Genomic DNA, 14,526 nt, shown 5'->3' on the forward strand with positions numbered 1-14,526 from the left:
GGGCCTTCAGCCGTCAGCACCAGACAATCTGCAATTTGCAATGGGAGGGGGCCCCTCAGCCCCTGAGCTGTCGGTCGAATCGAGATGAGCAGAATCCTGGCCACTTCTTCGCTGCGCTCTCTCCTTCTTCTCTTGGCAGTGCGTGAGTCCGAGGCTGTCGCGTTTGATGTTCGACAAAGCTTAGCGGTTGGGAGTCGCGAGACTGCTCATCTGTCCTTGTGCTTGTGGCGAGCATCATTGGTGTGATCGGCTATGGATAAGGGCTCGGGTAGCCACTTGGAAAACGGATATGGTGGCCTATGAGAAGCCCATGGAAGAGGGGCACAGAACACCACTCAGTGTTCTCAGTGTGCCGTGAGATGGATAATATTAGGGCGACAGGGGCACAGACACGATTAGCGTCCGGAAAGGCCCGTGGGAGGCAACTCAGAGCGTTGTAACGTGCTGGACCCTTTTTGAGTTTGGAGCAGCGTGGGTCGTCGCGGCGGGGGGGCTCAATTCGATCCGCTTTGCTCAGCACCCACACAGTACGGAAGAATGGTTGAATGACTGACTGAGGAGCATCAATTTTTTGGTCGTTTGTGAGACTGAGTGGTGCATTATGGATATGGCCAACTGGCCACAGCTCCTTGAAAGTCGAAAAGGACCTTTGTCCATTGATCGCAAGATCGTAGCATGTACACTTGTATACTAGAAAAGCCTGTGAGGGATTTCAAGGGCAGGCTTATGCGTCCATCGCGAGCGAGCTTTGGAGACATATCGACCGGCTCATCAGATCAGCCAGCTCAAAGCCTCTTCCGTGTGGCGGACAGCTCCAGACCGGGGTTCTATGAAATGCTGCGCCCGGCCAATGAGTTTGAAACGCGAGTAAATGAAGACAGCATCTATGCCGGGTGACGCGAATAGCGCGGTGTCTTACACACAACTGCAGCACTTGATTCAGCGATGTTGTTTCCTTGGAAGGGCAGACCACACGTGGACTGTCAGAATGGATGTTTGATAGAAAAGTTGATGATCACCAAAGATGGACGACGGCGCGATTGAAGTAATAGTCGATGGACCTCCACTTTGGTCGCGGTCACCTGTCACTGAGCACGTGAGTGCACTCTGCCTGGCCCAGATTGATGGAAAATCGGTTTTTCGGCATAAGAATGTCAGTGCTCGAGTATAGACTACTACACACATCAGCGCGTTGCATATCCTCTAGCTACCTTTTGGCCAACATGGTACGGGGCTGGTGGCCCGTGTGCCTCATACGCCTTTTGCTCTCCCTGACGAATATTGTGGCATGCGGAAATGATTAAATGCGAAAATCTACATTGAACTGAGAGAATAAAATCTATTGGTCTTGTGCCTGTTTAGGTATAGATATACACAAGAGGACTCACACTGCCCAAGCTCTTGGCATATGAGGATGCTTATTATCGAGGAGCTCCACCTGTCAAATAGCATCCTACTGACAAAAGACAAAGGTGTTTTGAATCAGACAAAAAAGTCATGAACATAGACTACAGTCCAAACCAAAAAACAGCAGTGGACTTAGGCGAAGTAGCTTTTCCATAGCACACCCGAAAGGTCTTCAAGCTGATCCGAAGTGAATGCCTGCAAAGGGGGTGTTAGTAAAGGAAAAAAAAACAAAAATCTTGAACTAACACTGGGAAGAGATGTGCAGCAAGACTGAATGAATGCAAGGTAATCTTTTGACTACGTACCTTTGCATCGATATGCCACGTATCCTGGCGAGTCTTCTTGAATTCGCTGATGATCGACTTGACACTGGATCCAACGACCCCTGGATCACTTGCGGCACGGATACTCAGTGTGGTCAACGCCTCTGGCATCCAGCGAGGTGGAGGGCTGTTGTAGGGAAATGCCTGGATCAATGCACCGAGGCCAAGTACTGCTCCATGGCGAACAATGACGAGTCGGTTGTGTTCAGGCGTGGGAGTCGAGGTGCCAGACGACACAGCGGATATGACACCGGACCGCAGGTTGCGTGGTTTCTTGGGCAGGGGGTTATCGGCGAGCAACTTGGTGAAGCGCCCTTGGAATCGGTGCACCATTGCATCTCGGAGGTAGACAGGAGAGCAACGAACCATTCCCGATAGTGTAGCCGAGGCGCCAACACGAACTTCATGCTGGGGATCCTCAAGCATAGAGGCAATGCACTCGAAGAGCTTGTCACGATCAGCCGAGTCCAGCAAGAACAATCGGCGGAAATAGATGATTTGAATATTGATCATCACGCGCAAACGCTGGTGCCACGAGGGCGAGGTCTGGCCGATCCGAATGAGGGACTGAATGAAGCCTGAATCTTTTTCCGCGGGATAAGGGATGTTGGGGAGATGGCGGAAAACGTGGTATGCCAAAGATTGAAGCTCAGGGTCTTCCTTCACATCCATCATGTGCAAAAGCTGAGCCGTAAACACGTCGGGGAAGAAAGGTACAAGTTGAGTACACTCGTGAGAGGATAATGTGGAGTCAAGCCAAAGCAACACGGTCTTGCTTCCCGATGTGTACGACGACGGAGTCTGTTGGCCGGGTGTTCGGATGTGTCGCCATTTTTCAATCTGGTCAAAGACGCCGCGCAGCATCTGGGAGAATTCCTCAGAAGGCGAGTAAGGATACGTACCGACAGAGGATGCCGCATTTTGGTCTTCCAGCAGATGCTTCAGATCCGGGTACGACTCATGATATCTTGTGCGATAGATGGTCGCAAGGGTTTGACCCATAGCTTCTCGCACGCCCTTATAAGGGTGATCCAGATGGGCAAGGAAATCTTGAACAATGGGCTTCTCGAGTTGGAAATGCCATCCAGCATCAATAATGCACTGGTGGAGCAGGTTGATTTTTGAACTCTCCTTGAAGGCTGCATTGGTCGACATGTCCAGGCGGAAGCTGGCAAGCCAATCGACCAAAGGCCAGGCACGACGAGGGTCGCGGCATTGCAAAATCATATGAAGGAATGTTGTCCAATAACCAGAATTTTCCGGTGTGAGACCATCTGTGAAGATTTGACGCACAATCGGGAATGCATATTCCCAGACGAGCGTGCGATTCTCCACGCTAGTATCCGTGACGGAACTGATCAAAGCCCCAAGAATCTCGGCCGTCGCTCGGTGTTGATGTTTGTCACTTCCGTCCTCAAACACTTCTTTTACCTCTTCCTGAATGTCCTGGAACGAGGCAGCGGTAAGACCATCCCGCAACATCAGCTCAAAGGCATAAAGAAGCATCATGGCACAAGACATGCGGAACTTATCCGCCGACGGATCCCGTGGTTCTTGTTTGAGATACGCGAAGAACTTGGAGAACCATTCACGTGTGAACAACTTGCCCATCTGGGTCCGCACATTCCACTCGACCTCATCATACTCAATGTCGCGGCCGATATTGGACTTGTATGCAGGCATTGTCTTGCCCCACACCAACCAACCCGGGAAATCATGGTCAACATAGTACTCAGCCTCTGGCTTGGCAAATCCCGCAAGGTAATCTTCGGTCCACTTTTCCTCGTGCGGACGAGTAGCTACCTTGATCTTGGAGGGGAAACGCTGGTGGCCGAGAATATAATTCTTGTATTCGTGCGAACAGATTGCTCGAACATCAACCATCGTGAAGAGCGCAATAAGGGCTTGAGAGTACATGCCTCGAAGGCCAGGGTGGTCATCAATCGAGCCGAGGGTGACAAGCTCAATTAGATTGTTACTCGCGATGTAGTCGAATCGAAGCCCCATAGTAATAACAATTGTCGCAGCGCGGCTGGCGATCTTCCAATGAGAGACTCGTGCCAAATTGACCAGCTCCTCGGCCAAGTCAGCCTTCTTCTTCTCAATGACGACGCGCTTATTTGCGATTGCCTGGCGTTTCTGCTCAATGGCCTCGTGGAAATCATCACTTGGAGCAATTGCTTCAACGATATTCTTGTCCAAGATTGCCATGCGTTCCATTGCGCGGCCGTAGTCCATGACTTGGAACACAGCACTGGAGCAGATTTTCTGCACAGAAGGCTTGTCCACAGCGCTGGCATCAATGAAGGTTCGGATCAATGCGGGCGTGTACTTCCAGTTTCGGCCAACTGTCTTCGCAACGCTGCTCAGGAGCAAAGAGAAGAGCGCACCTTTGATTCGCGCGTGGTCATTTTCCTTCACTCCCTTTTGCAGTGCCTTGAGCAGGGGCGGGATGATCAGTGTTCTTGCACCCCAGACCGATTTCAACGCCGATTCACCCGCATTCTGAGCATTCCTCCGAGTCTCTGTGTAGACAGAAACGCAGGACTCGGCAAGGTCATACAGCAAGATCTCGTCAAGCTTGGACCGAGCTCGAGGGGCGGCGTTGTGTCGTAAACGCTGCAAGTGGTAGACGTTCGCTCTACGCACGAGGAGAGCTCGAGGGTAGTCTTTGCGTACACCACTCATCTTGTACGGGTGCACGTCAGCTGCCAATAGGCGTGTGACTCGATCAAGAACATGGGCCGAGCGCTCGATACCCACGTCAACAAACCATGAGCGGTAAGCCGAGTACAGCGCACCAAAGCATGGGACGTCGTCTTCCTGTTTGTCGCTCAAAAATCGGTGGACCTCATGCAGCACGTATCCTGCGCGCTCGCGAATCTCGTGAATCGTGGTGTAGAGACCATCTCCTTCTTCAAGTGGGTATCCTGTTGGATATGTGAAATTTTCTTTGATCGCAGACTCGTCTGAGGTATCCAGCAATGCATCGGAATCCCCATCCGGTCCCTCGTCCATGCCTTGATTCTCAGAACCAGATGATTGATCTTCGGGCGAGTTTTTGACAGTATTGCTTGTAGCCTTGGAGTCAAACAGCACGGATATTCCAGACAAGAGCAGCCGAAGCAGGACAAGATTTCGGGTGACTTCATCAGACCAATCTTTCCCACTTCCGTCCCGCTTGACGCTCGATGTCTCATTCGTCAGCCCTGATAAGTGCTTCAGAGCTGATTCGGCTTGGTTCTTAAATACTTCCACAGCAAATTCAAGCTCTGGACGCTTGGGGACATGCCACTTGATGTTCAATTTGTTCACATCAGCTTTGTAGTTCCAATGTGTTGGCTGTATTCCATCCTGAACGTCAGAATTCTCGTAAAGAGCGTAGTCGCTGGTGTACGTGCCCGTAAGGTTGAGCAAAAGGTGATGTATAAAGTTGGAAATGTGCACGGTAGGAATCCCGCGGCATTTCTGCTGCATGTACACTGCAATATCGAAAAGCTCTTGGCGATGAGCAAGCACAGCATCGCCCACATGAACCACGCACATGCTTAGCATGCTGACATTCCATACAAGACCGCGATCACGAGGTAAAACATCTGTACCCGTCGTCCTTGTTGAGCCAGCGCCGTTCTCTTCAATCTCCGTACGGATCGCTTGGATAAGATTCGGAATAAACCGTTTCAGAGCTTTCTCCGGATGCACCTTGCATAGAGCGTTACAAATGAATGCCATCGCATCTCGAGCTTGATGAATCACATGGTTCGAAACGAAATCGGCGATTTTGGACAACGCAATGTCGTAGTACTCAGGTGATAACGAAGCTAGCAAGGGCATGAACGTTGCTGGAAGTGTGTTCACAATATTCTCTTCCGGTGATCCGTTACGCACCCTTGTGACGTCGGGCAGGTTTTCAAGCAAAGTGAATACCCGGCCAAGGAACGAGATGGTAAAATCACCAAAGCCGCATGTTGATGAGCGCAGTATCATTTCTTCAGTCTCATCATCCAATTCGGTGTCATAATCCATCTGAAGATCAGCACCTTGTTCTTCCATCCTCTCCATCTCTCCTGTAACCCACTGCAAGGCCAGCATGTTGCAATTGACGTCTTCTCTACCCTGAGTCAGATCGACCATGGGGATATTATAGCATGCTGACTGAATAAAGGATAGCGCGTGAAGGGATTTATCCAAGTCGTTGGCGTCAATCCCTGGCAAAGCTAGTCCCATAAGTGTGGTCATGTGGCATCGATAACCTCTTGTGCGTGTGATCACTCGTGAGAGCACTTGCATTGCACGTAGGGAAGAAGTCGTTCGATGGACTTCGACTAATCCTTGCAGAGAAGGATATATTCTCTGCAAAGCTCCGGGTAGAATGAGATGTGGCTCCAGGTAAGCCAACCCTTGTAAGGTTGACAAGGAGAATGTCATTGCTGTGCTACTCTTTGCATAAATGCCCATAAAGATGACGTCTCTGAGGCACAAGACGAAGCGACGCTTCAATGCCTCGTTAAGTTTCCGCTCGGCAGGTATCTCCATCTCACCACTGTGCTCACGATTCCATCTCATGACAAAAAAATCAGTGAGATAGTAGACAAGCTGAGAAAGGGTCTTCGTCCAGCCACCGGAGTTCGAGGGATGGAAGAATGTCTCCACAGCTTGAATCAATCCCTCGAGTTGTGACAGAATCGAGTTCTCAGACTCCAAACAGGCTGGGGAGAGCGACAGGACTATCCAGCGGGCAATGTGATGGGCCACAGGATGCTTGCGAGTGTCGCGGTCGAGCATGATGCCCAAACCAGATGAAATGTCCACGAGTGCACTGTATGGCGAGGTAGATTGCCCGACTGGGATTTCTAGGAGACGCAAGATTGCTGTGAAAATAAGCGACGATTGTTCCTTGGTGAATATACCATGCTCAGAAAATGGGATATGTGCCGCAGAAAGCGAGTCCCGTGCGAGGCGGGACAGATAATCGAGATAAGTGGTGTCAAAGGTCTTTGAGCGGCCAACAAGCGACCATAGGTGAAATTGTGTCGGTAGATATTTCTGTGGTAGAAGATCTGCTCTATCGGCAGGGGGAGGTAAAGTCGGCAGCATCAGATTGATTAAGCCTGCTACAACGAAAGCCCCTTCTGAGAAAGACGTCGTGTAATGCGGAAGGAATTCCTCAAGCATCGCCGGTATCTCGCAGGGATCGAAGAACAATTGTGAGAAGGCGCACATTTTCGTCAGCGTTTTGACATTGCGTTTGAGATTTGTTGAGTGAACGAGACCCGACTCCGTTGGAAGCACAAAGGCCTTTAGTTCCTTGTAAAGAGGCTTCCAATCAAGAATCAGATCCTTGACAGGGCGGAGATAGTGCTTGCGCCTATATACATATATATATATATATATTGCGTCAGTACTTCCATCCTTTACCTTCCTCGAGCAGCTACAGATTCCTGCTCGCCGTCTCGACGGAAGGTCCATCGTAGGCATCTCCGAGGTCAGGGCGGAGGGTCCAACTCACTTTGTTAGCAGCATGAACATGCTAGCGAAGCGTTCCGCCACGTTGGGATCAATCCCCGGGGCCAGCGCCAGCTCATAATAAAGCCTGACCAGATTGATTCTCTCCTTCCGGGTCGGATCGAATTTCAGAGATAGCCATCCCCGAAGCTCACGCGTCCAATGCACAGCACCAGGGCTGAAGTCACCTGCCTCCACGGAAATATAGAGGTGATTCAGGATCTCGTGTAATGTCCGATTCCTCTCAGGTTCGTCTTCGAGCTGGTATGGTAGGTATTTGAAATAAGGGTATGTTCGGGGGCGCACCCGAGCTTTGGGCTCGCCGTCCCCATTCATGACTGCAGGCTCACCACCAGGCGACGTAGCACGGGAGATTTCTTGCGTATGGGAAAAATTGTCGGAGGTCAAGATCACTTTGGAGGTTGGGTGCTCCATTCTCGTGCGGAGGACTCCCAGGGAGAAGGAGGGGGTGCTTGTGTGGCGACGGACCGAGATTGGGGGAGATCAAACGTCGACAAAAGTCGCTGGAAGCAGGACGTCAGATCGGGGTCTAAGAGACTGAGAGCTTGTCTTCAGTTTGTCAGCAGCCAATCACCAGCTAGAAGAGGGTTGGGAGTGTTCCTTACCCCAGTACTATCCGCGTTGTAAGCCACAAATCTCTAGGACCTGAAAGACGATACAGAGCTATAGCGTTGCCTTGTTGGATCTTGGAGCCGGAAATGAGAGCTGAAGCACGGGCGGGTTCGCATGAGGGTCTTGGCTGTTGGGGGCAGGCGGAGGAGCTTCGATGGAAACTGGAAGGGAATTTGGTCGTGGTGGTGCCAGTGGTGGTTTGCTGCTGTAATTTGCCAAGTTTTTAAAATTAGTCATCAAGGTCTTCAGAGGTCTGTAAAGCAATGCGTCAAGGTAGAAGCTTGGATGATAGAGCAGGTTGAAGCCCAAAACGAGAGCTCGGAGTGCTTGTGTCCTCATTCATGCGCGATACAGTAGTGAGGTTCCCGCTGCATCGAGTTTGGATGACATAATTTGTTGTAAGAGCCCTCCGGCAGCTTCCCGCTTGGTGCACCTGAACATCGTTCTGGAGAGTACGGGGCCACGGAAGCCCAGCCACTTTCTGGTTCAGTTTGCGGCTAGTCTGACCCAGTGACGACTCCAGTATAGAGTCCTGGATGGCAGTCCTCGGTACTTCAGAGAGTAAAGTCACGGCCACTTACTTTGCTTTTCTTTCAAGGGAGGATCCTAACGTGAGCGTGTGAGAAAGATCAATCTAGTTGCTGGTCCTTCATATTGTTCAAAGTCCCTCGAGTTTATCGGGGTAAGTTACAGAGGGTGGTCAACAATGTCTTAAAGTACTCCAGTCAGTCCCAGGCAGACAAACTTACGCGCAAGCGGCATAGCCGCCCGCCTTCATGCGAAAGCGCAAGTTCCGTCACATTGCTAGTAAGTATTGTTTTTTGACTTTCAAAGGTCTCGAAATCACATTTTGACTGTGCATAACTGTATATCTATTTTGCCATCTCGACTCGTGACCGTCAAGTGTGACAAGCTCTGACTCGAATCTATGCGGGTGGTAGGAAAGACCCAAAAAGAACGGCCTGAATGAGCGCGTAGGCCACCATAGCCTGCGCGGCCCTCGGTAGTCCTCGGCTACTGTTTCGCGAGTCCTGAAAGCTGGGCATGGCAGTAGAGACGAGCCACCAATACCAGACAGGGTAGCCTGAAGCGATCCGGTTGACGATCTGTACATGATATGTCGTCACAGCCAAGACTGTCAGAAGCACCTGTGGCAGTGCCAGCCGAATGAGCATGGCGCCGGGACTCATCTGTGAGGACTTCACACCCGTGCTCTTTGAACCCAGGGTTGGTGGGGCCTTGAGAGCCCAAAGCGATGACTTGTAGAGCACAAATAGCATTGGCGCCGCAAGGGCGAAAAGGGGGACATTTGATACAGTCCAGTACCGCAGGAAGCCCACATTCCTATCGTCTATTAGCAAACAGTGGGGAGCTCACAGGCACCGGGGCAAGCGCTTACCAATAATGACTCTGAACCCAGCCATATATGCTAGGCACCTGTGACTGGCACCACGGCCGTGGCTCTGGACTCTGCACGCAATACTCGTTGAAAGCCAAGATTTGAGGCACGACGATACCCGTCGCCACGATACATCCTCCCACAAGAATTACAGCAAGACGTCGTAAATTGTAGATTGTCAAGCCTTGGGTGAGAGATGCCCAGACCAAGAGAGCAGCATCATAGGCAAAAAGACAGCCGCTCAAGATACCGTTGCTACGGGCCACCGTTGCAATCGCAAACAAGACTGCGGCGGCGAGGACTTGAAGATCCCGAAGCAATGCAGAGCGTCGATGCTCTGCAATAAGCGACAAGGTGTACAGATCGAGCCCAACAAAATTTAACAGCGAGAAGACCGGCTCTCCGTAAGGTGCTGACAGAAACGCGCCTGCTGGAGAGATGATATGCAGAGCTGCCGAAAGAAAACAGATGAGTTTTTGAGCTGGTGTGTCATCCCCAAAAATATTGGTGGAAAGACTGTACAATGCCAATACAGAGTAGTAGTGACTGGCATGAGACAAAATGATGCCGATCAGGGCCATATTTTCTGGCCCGGTTAATCCCCCGGACGGTCGAATTGCTAGATCATGAGAGTTAGCCAAAGCAAATCACGGTCTCGACGCTTTTCCGAGACAGGCATACCGGAGGCTACCAAACTCAAAATCCGGGGATAACCAAAGGCCCATTCTTGCTCAAAAACATAGCCCTTCTCTGCAATCGGCAGAAAGTAGATGGAGTCCCACCGAGCGAACTTGAGTGGCCATGATAGGCCATCTAATGGCTTGTTGATTGACTGAGCATTCTCGTGCAGCAAGAGCGATGTGGAAGTATCATATCCAGGACCCGGGCAAAGTGCAACCACAACGAAGAGCAAGAACTTCCACAGCAAAAATGCAACTGTCAAGCTACCCACGGGGCTTTCCAGTCGCAAAAATCTCGACGTAGTGGGTTTTCCCGGCCTTTGAGACATCTCGGGCATCGGCGATGGGGAGCCAAGCTGCCTGACGAATCTGGGGATCGGCCAAAATAGGTTTCTCAGGAGGATTGGTGCCAATCAAGTCCGACGGACTGTGGCTGAGCTCCAACTCCGAAATTGGACGGAGACTCAGATGCAAGATAATGATGTGAGCACGATCGAATTGCTGTCAAATCGAGCCGAATCCACACAAGCTAGGTCGACTGGCCTATCAATCCAGCAACGAACAATGTGTCCAGAAAAGTGAATGGTGAATTTCCGCTCGGCCGTGATGAATCCCGAGCCGAACACGGCTCCCGTCGGGGACCCAGGCAGGTTAGGTTAGTCAGCAGCTCGGCGCCCGAGACACCTCAGGGCTGAGCCTGTACCATTGGATAGGTAGGGACTAACAATGCGAGCCAAAGAGCAAAGTTGGACTTACACAGGTCTATGCAGGTGCAGGTGGCTGCGACGAGGGAGGCCCGTCCCTTTCGTCATGTGAGCCTTCGTCAGCTACGGTGACACGAAGTCAATAGAGAACGGGCCATGGAATTCATCTTTTGTGATCGAGTCTCAAGGTTTGAAGCGCTGAGTAATATGTAGCAGCGAATGCATTAGAACCTGTCTGGCAGTATACACATATGTAGAAGTGGGTGGAACTGCTCGTGCTTCCACCAATCTAGCCTCCAGCCTCCATGCACTCGGGCAGGTGACTGACCTAGTTCAGTACCTAAAAGACTGTTAATTACTAACGTGAATACGAACATATTTGATGGTTCTTGATTGTTATGAGCATAGGCTGAAATTTACCTGAAAAAAAAGGGGATACCCATGGAATTTCCTTGCCACTTTGTGTAGCACCTTGACATAACACAAATTTGAACACTCTGTGCTCTGAGGTTCTGCAGGTGGCCGTGGAAGTAAACAAACGTGTTCAGGGAGCTTTGCCACTTTCGCATTGGAAACAGTTTCAGCTTGACCCTGGTGTGTGGAACAGCTCAAAGCCGAAAGTTTAAGGCAGGTGGGGATCTAGATCGTTCTTGAAGAGTGAGTGACTTTCGAGGTCAAAGATTCCTGATCTTATCTACAGGCGGCTGACACGAAGGAGTAACTAAGCAGCAAGCACCTAACTTACTACTATTTAACTAGTACTTACTACTTACTATTTACCAACTAACTAGTACTTAGTACTGATAGTCTGATACTGATAATAGGCTTAGGTATTTAGTGGCCAGCTGACAATGTTCCGTACTCCACTACTCTAAAATCTGGACCACCTCTTCTAATCGGTGATCTTGTGCTTCAGCTGAAAACACATCAATTGGATCAATCGGCGAAAGATGGGAGGCGACCATCGCACTTGAATCTGGAGGTGGTTGAGACTTCACAGCTTACCAATACCCGGATCCTTCCATGGGCAGTACGCACCACTATACACCACACACTACACACTCCACCACGAGACAGGTTGATATTGTCATCTCCGCTAGAGTTCGTGACATACTGCTGGACAACTCCCCGGGGTTCGGATGCGCGCTTCAATAATTGTCCCGCTTTCCGCAGCATCCTGAGTCAAACGGCGTTCGGCTTCTCGCGTTTCTGACAGCGCGGACGCCGAAACTTGGATCCATTCTGATCATGACCCACACCGTCTGGCGCCATGCATCCAAACTCCCAGCAGTAGTACTGTAGTACTGTACGCGCTACGAATCCGATACGATGATTTTTGAGCTTCAGTACAATCGAAGTCTCAGGTTACTTCCTTGAGTGTTCTAGGAAAACGACTAGTAATTTAGCATCCTGAGCTGGGAAACGAAACAAGTTAATTGGTCGCATATTTCGGAGCTTGGAAATCCGTTGACGTGCCATGCACGCCAAGGCTGCTTGCTTCATCATCAAATCTTCCGCTGACGGTGGGAGGAAACCTGGAATCCGGCGGGGAAATCCTTGAGCTTATATAATCGGCGTGTGAAGTCCGTCGGAACTCCATTCCCAACCAATATTCCAAGGTGAGTGGTTCCGGTAGACCCACTTCTCGATTGAAGGTAGTTAGTTATGTAGGAAATCCATGTTACTGCTGCTTAATGCTCAAATTGCCAATGCCCAGTATTGTAGGACCCGTCATTTGTAAACGTCTTGTGGAGATGTGGGCCGGGCACATGATCCGTAGAATTTTGAGCGGCCTCTTGGCAGATGGCATAAGTCGGAGAAAAAAAAATTGATGATCTTTCCGTGATGTCAATACTCGGACCCCACTTGACGTTCATATCTTTTATGCAACAAGATTCAGTGAGCACCATGAATTATGCAACGCACGATGGTTAATAATGATACTACGCTCGAATTCTTGTAACGGCTGTGAAAATTTTCCTACTAGCCAGCCAGTCAGTGATTGCTTCATACGTGTATGCTTACTGTGAAGCTACCATGCATGATACTTCGCTATTCCCACACAATCATGCGCAGGTCTGCCCATGAGCGGATGGTTATGTGGCTGTGACACAGACGACGTAGGATGCGCAGTAGGATGTAGATTGACTTCCAATGCACTGAAAGGTTGAGACGGCGATCGGTATATTAGGGATAGTAGTATAATAGTATTTTCGGCACTACTGTAAGTACTAACACTACTAAGCTGCTGTACTTATTACTTACTAAAGTATAGTATGTAAGGTAAGTGTAAACTGTGAAGAGTAAAGAGTAAAGTACCATACTCGTAGTAGCACTTGTTCTTGCCAAGAAGAATAATCTATCCAGCAAGAATCCCGGCCAGTCATAGACTCATAGCTAAATCGAGCTGGATGACGGGCCGTTTTCTCTTCATCATGACGTCGTACGCTCCCTCTTACCTATGACTCGCTGCTACTACGCTACTACTGAAAGCGCCCATGCATTCTTCACACGCGTACAAGACTTTGAAGACAATTCATACTGAGTACTGTACTGACTCCCGTATGCAAGATCGAGGTTAGTATAAGTACGGTGATCAGGAGATGTCTTTGATTCACTTGAACTTCAAAGTATAAGAGCTGGCTGAAACCAAAGGTAAGAGCGCCAGACGGGCTGGTCAGTCCAGTAGTCCCCTCATAATGACCGGGCAATGAGGACAGTAAGATTCAATCACGGATGATCACTACTGTATGAGTGTATGAGTGTATGAGTGTATGAGTGTATGAGTGTATGCACTGTACCTTACCGCATGGCAAGGCCGTTCTGTCAAAAAGATGCTCCGAGGGCCGAGCACAGTCCGCTCGGTGCAACGCCGCGATCCGATCGCCCGCTCGGATACGCCGGAAAGCACAAGGGATCGACTCTAGCACATGTCCAAAGCCTCAGTGGCTAACAGAGCAGCCGTCTTATACCCACTCAGCTAGGAGCCGTGTCAGACCAACTGTCAAGTGAAAGTCATCAAAAACACGATATACGACTCAGGGGCGAAAAGAGATACCATCGCAAGGTTCACAATCTAGAGACAATATTGGATCGGTGAATACTCAATACACTCGCAGGACGTAGGTCGTAGGACGTAGACTCGTAGAGTAGTGTGGTACGGTGACTAGACTCTCGGATGCAATTCTTCACGGGCATTCGGCGTTCGGCGTTCGCATAAGGCTGACCGCTAGACTTTTAGCGTCATGATGGGCTCGAGTGGAGCGGAGCCCATCAGCACAGTGCCTGGACTCTCTCATGATCAATCATGGACAACTCGGCATGAGAGCTCGCATTACATCGTTAATTGGCCCTGGCGCACCTGGGAGTCCATATAGGGCAGGGTCCGTCCCAGGGCTGCCATGACCGAATTTCGATCTTTCCCCGTCTGGATTCTGTTGATGGTCCCACCTGCCACTGCCTCTGCCACTGCCTCTGCCAGTAAGCCTCACAAGTCACGATTCTTTTTTCGACCTCTTCGAACTCCTGCCCGTCCCTTCTCCCTCTCTGCCTCTCCCTCCGACGTGCGACCTTCCATTCCCCTTGCATAGTACTCAATCGACCACGGGGATCAGCACACGTCTCGTGTCTCAGCTCGCCTTTGTTGGTCCTGTTGTGGACGGTCTCGCATTCTTCGAACCTGCTCCACCATAGAGTGGCATCTGCTCGTGGTGCGCTCCTCCACTTTCTCCAAGCACAGGCACACATCTGCAGGGGTCCCTGAGATTGTGTCCATCTCAAAACGACCCTGTGGGAAGATTCCATTTGAACACCATCGTCCTTTCTCCCGTATCCGGTTTTCCTCCCTCGACCGATTCAGGGTTTGACAGCCCCCA

The 14,526-nt window shown here is 50.4% G+C and overlaps 2 protein-coding genes across 2 annotated transcripts; both read right to left on the minus strand.

Moving 5' to 3' along the window:
• Positions 1-1,539: 1,539 nt before the first annotated feature.
• Positions 1,540-7,670, minus strand: N7539_006168 (proteasome activator BLM10; the record flags this gene model as incomplete). Its single annotated transcript, XM_056935770.1, has 3 exons — positions 1,540-1,602; positions 1,713-7,098; positions 7,240-7,670. 3 exons carry the CDS (start codon positions 7,668-7,670, stop codon positions 1,540-1,542), a joined length of 5,880 nt encoding a protein of 1,959 aa, XP_056788694.1.
• A 1,124-nt stretch (positions 7,671-8,794) lies between these two features.
• Positions 8,795-10,285, minus strand: N7539_006169 (uncharacterized protein; the record flags this gene model as incomplete). The annotated part of the gene is made up of 3 exons (XM_056935771.1): positions 8,795-9,212; positions 9,268-9,886; positions 9,949-10,285. The coding sequence occupies 3 exons, from the start codon at positions 10,283-10,285 to the stop codon at positions 8,795-8,797; spliced, it is 1,374 nt and encodes a 457-aa protein (XP_056788695.1).
• Positions 10,286-14,526: the final 4,241 nt, after the last annotated feature.

The sequence above is a fragment of the Penicillium diatomitis genome (assembly GCF_028827545.1).
Source record: "Penicillium diatomitis strain IBT 30728 chromosome Unknown utg000008l_segment0_segment0, whole genome shotgun sequence".
In the NCBI taxonomy this organism is placed as follows: domain Eukaryota; kingdom Fungi; phylum Ascomycota; class Eurotiomycetes; order Eurotiales; family Aspergillaceae; genus Penicillium; species Penicillium diatomitis.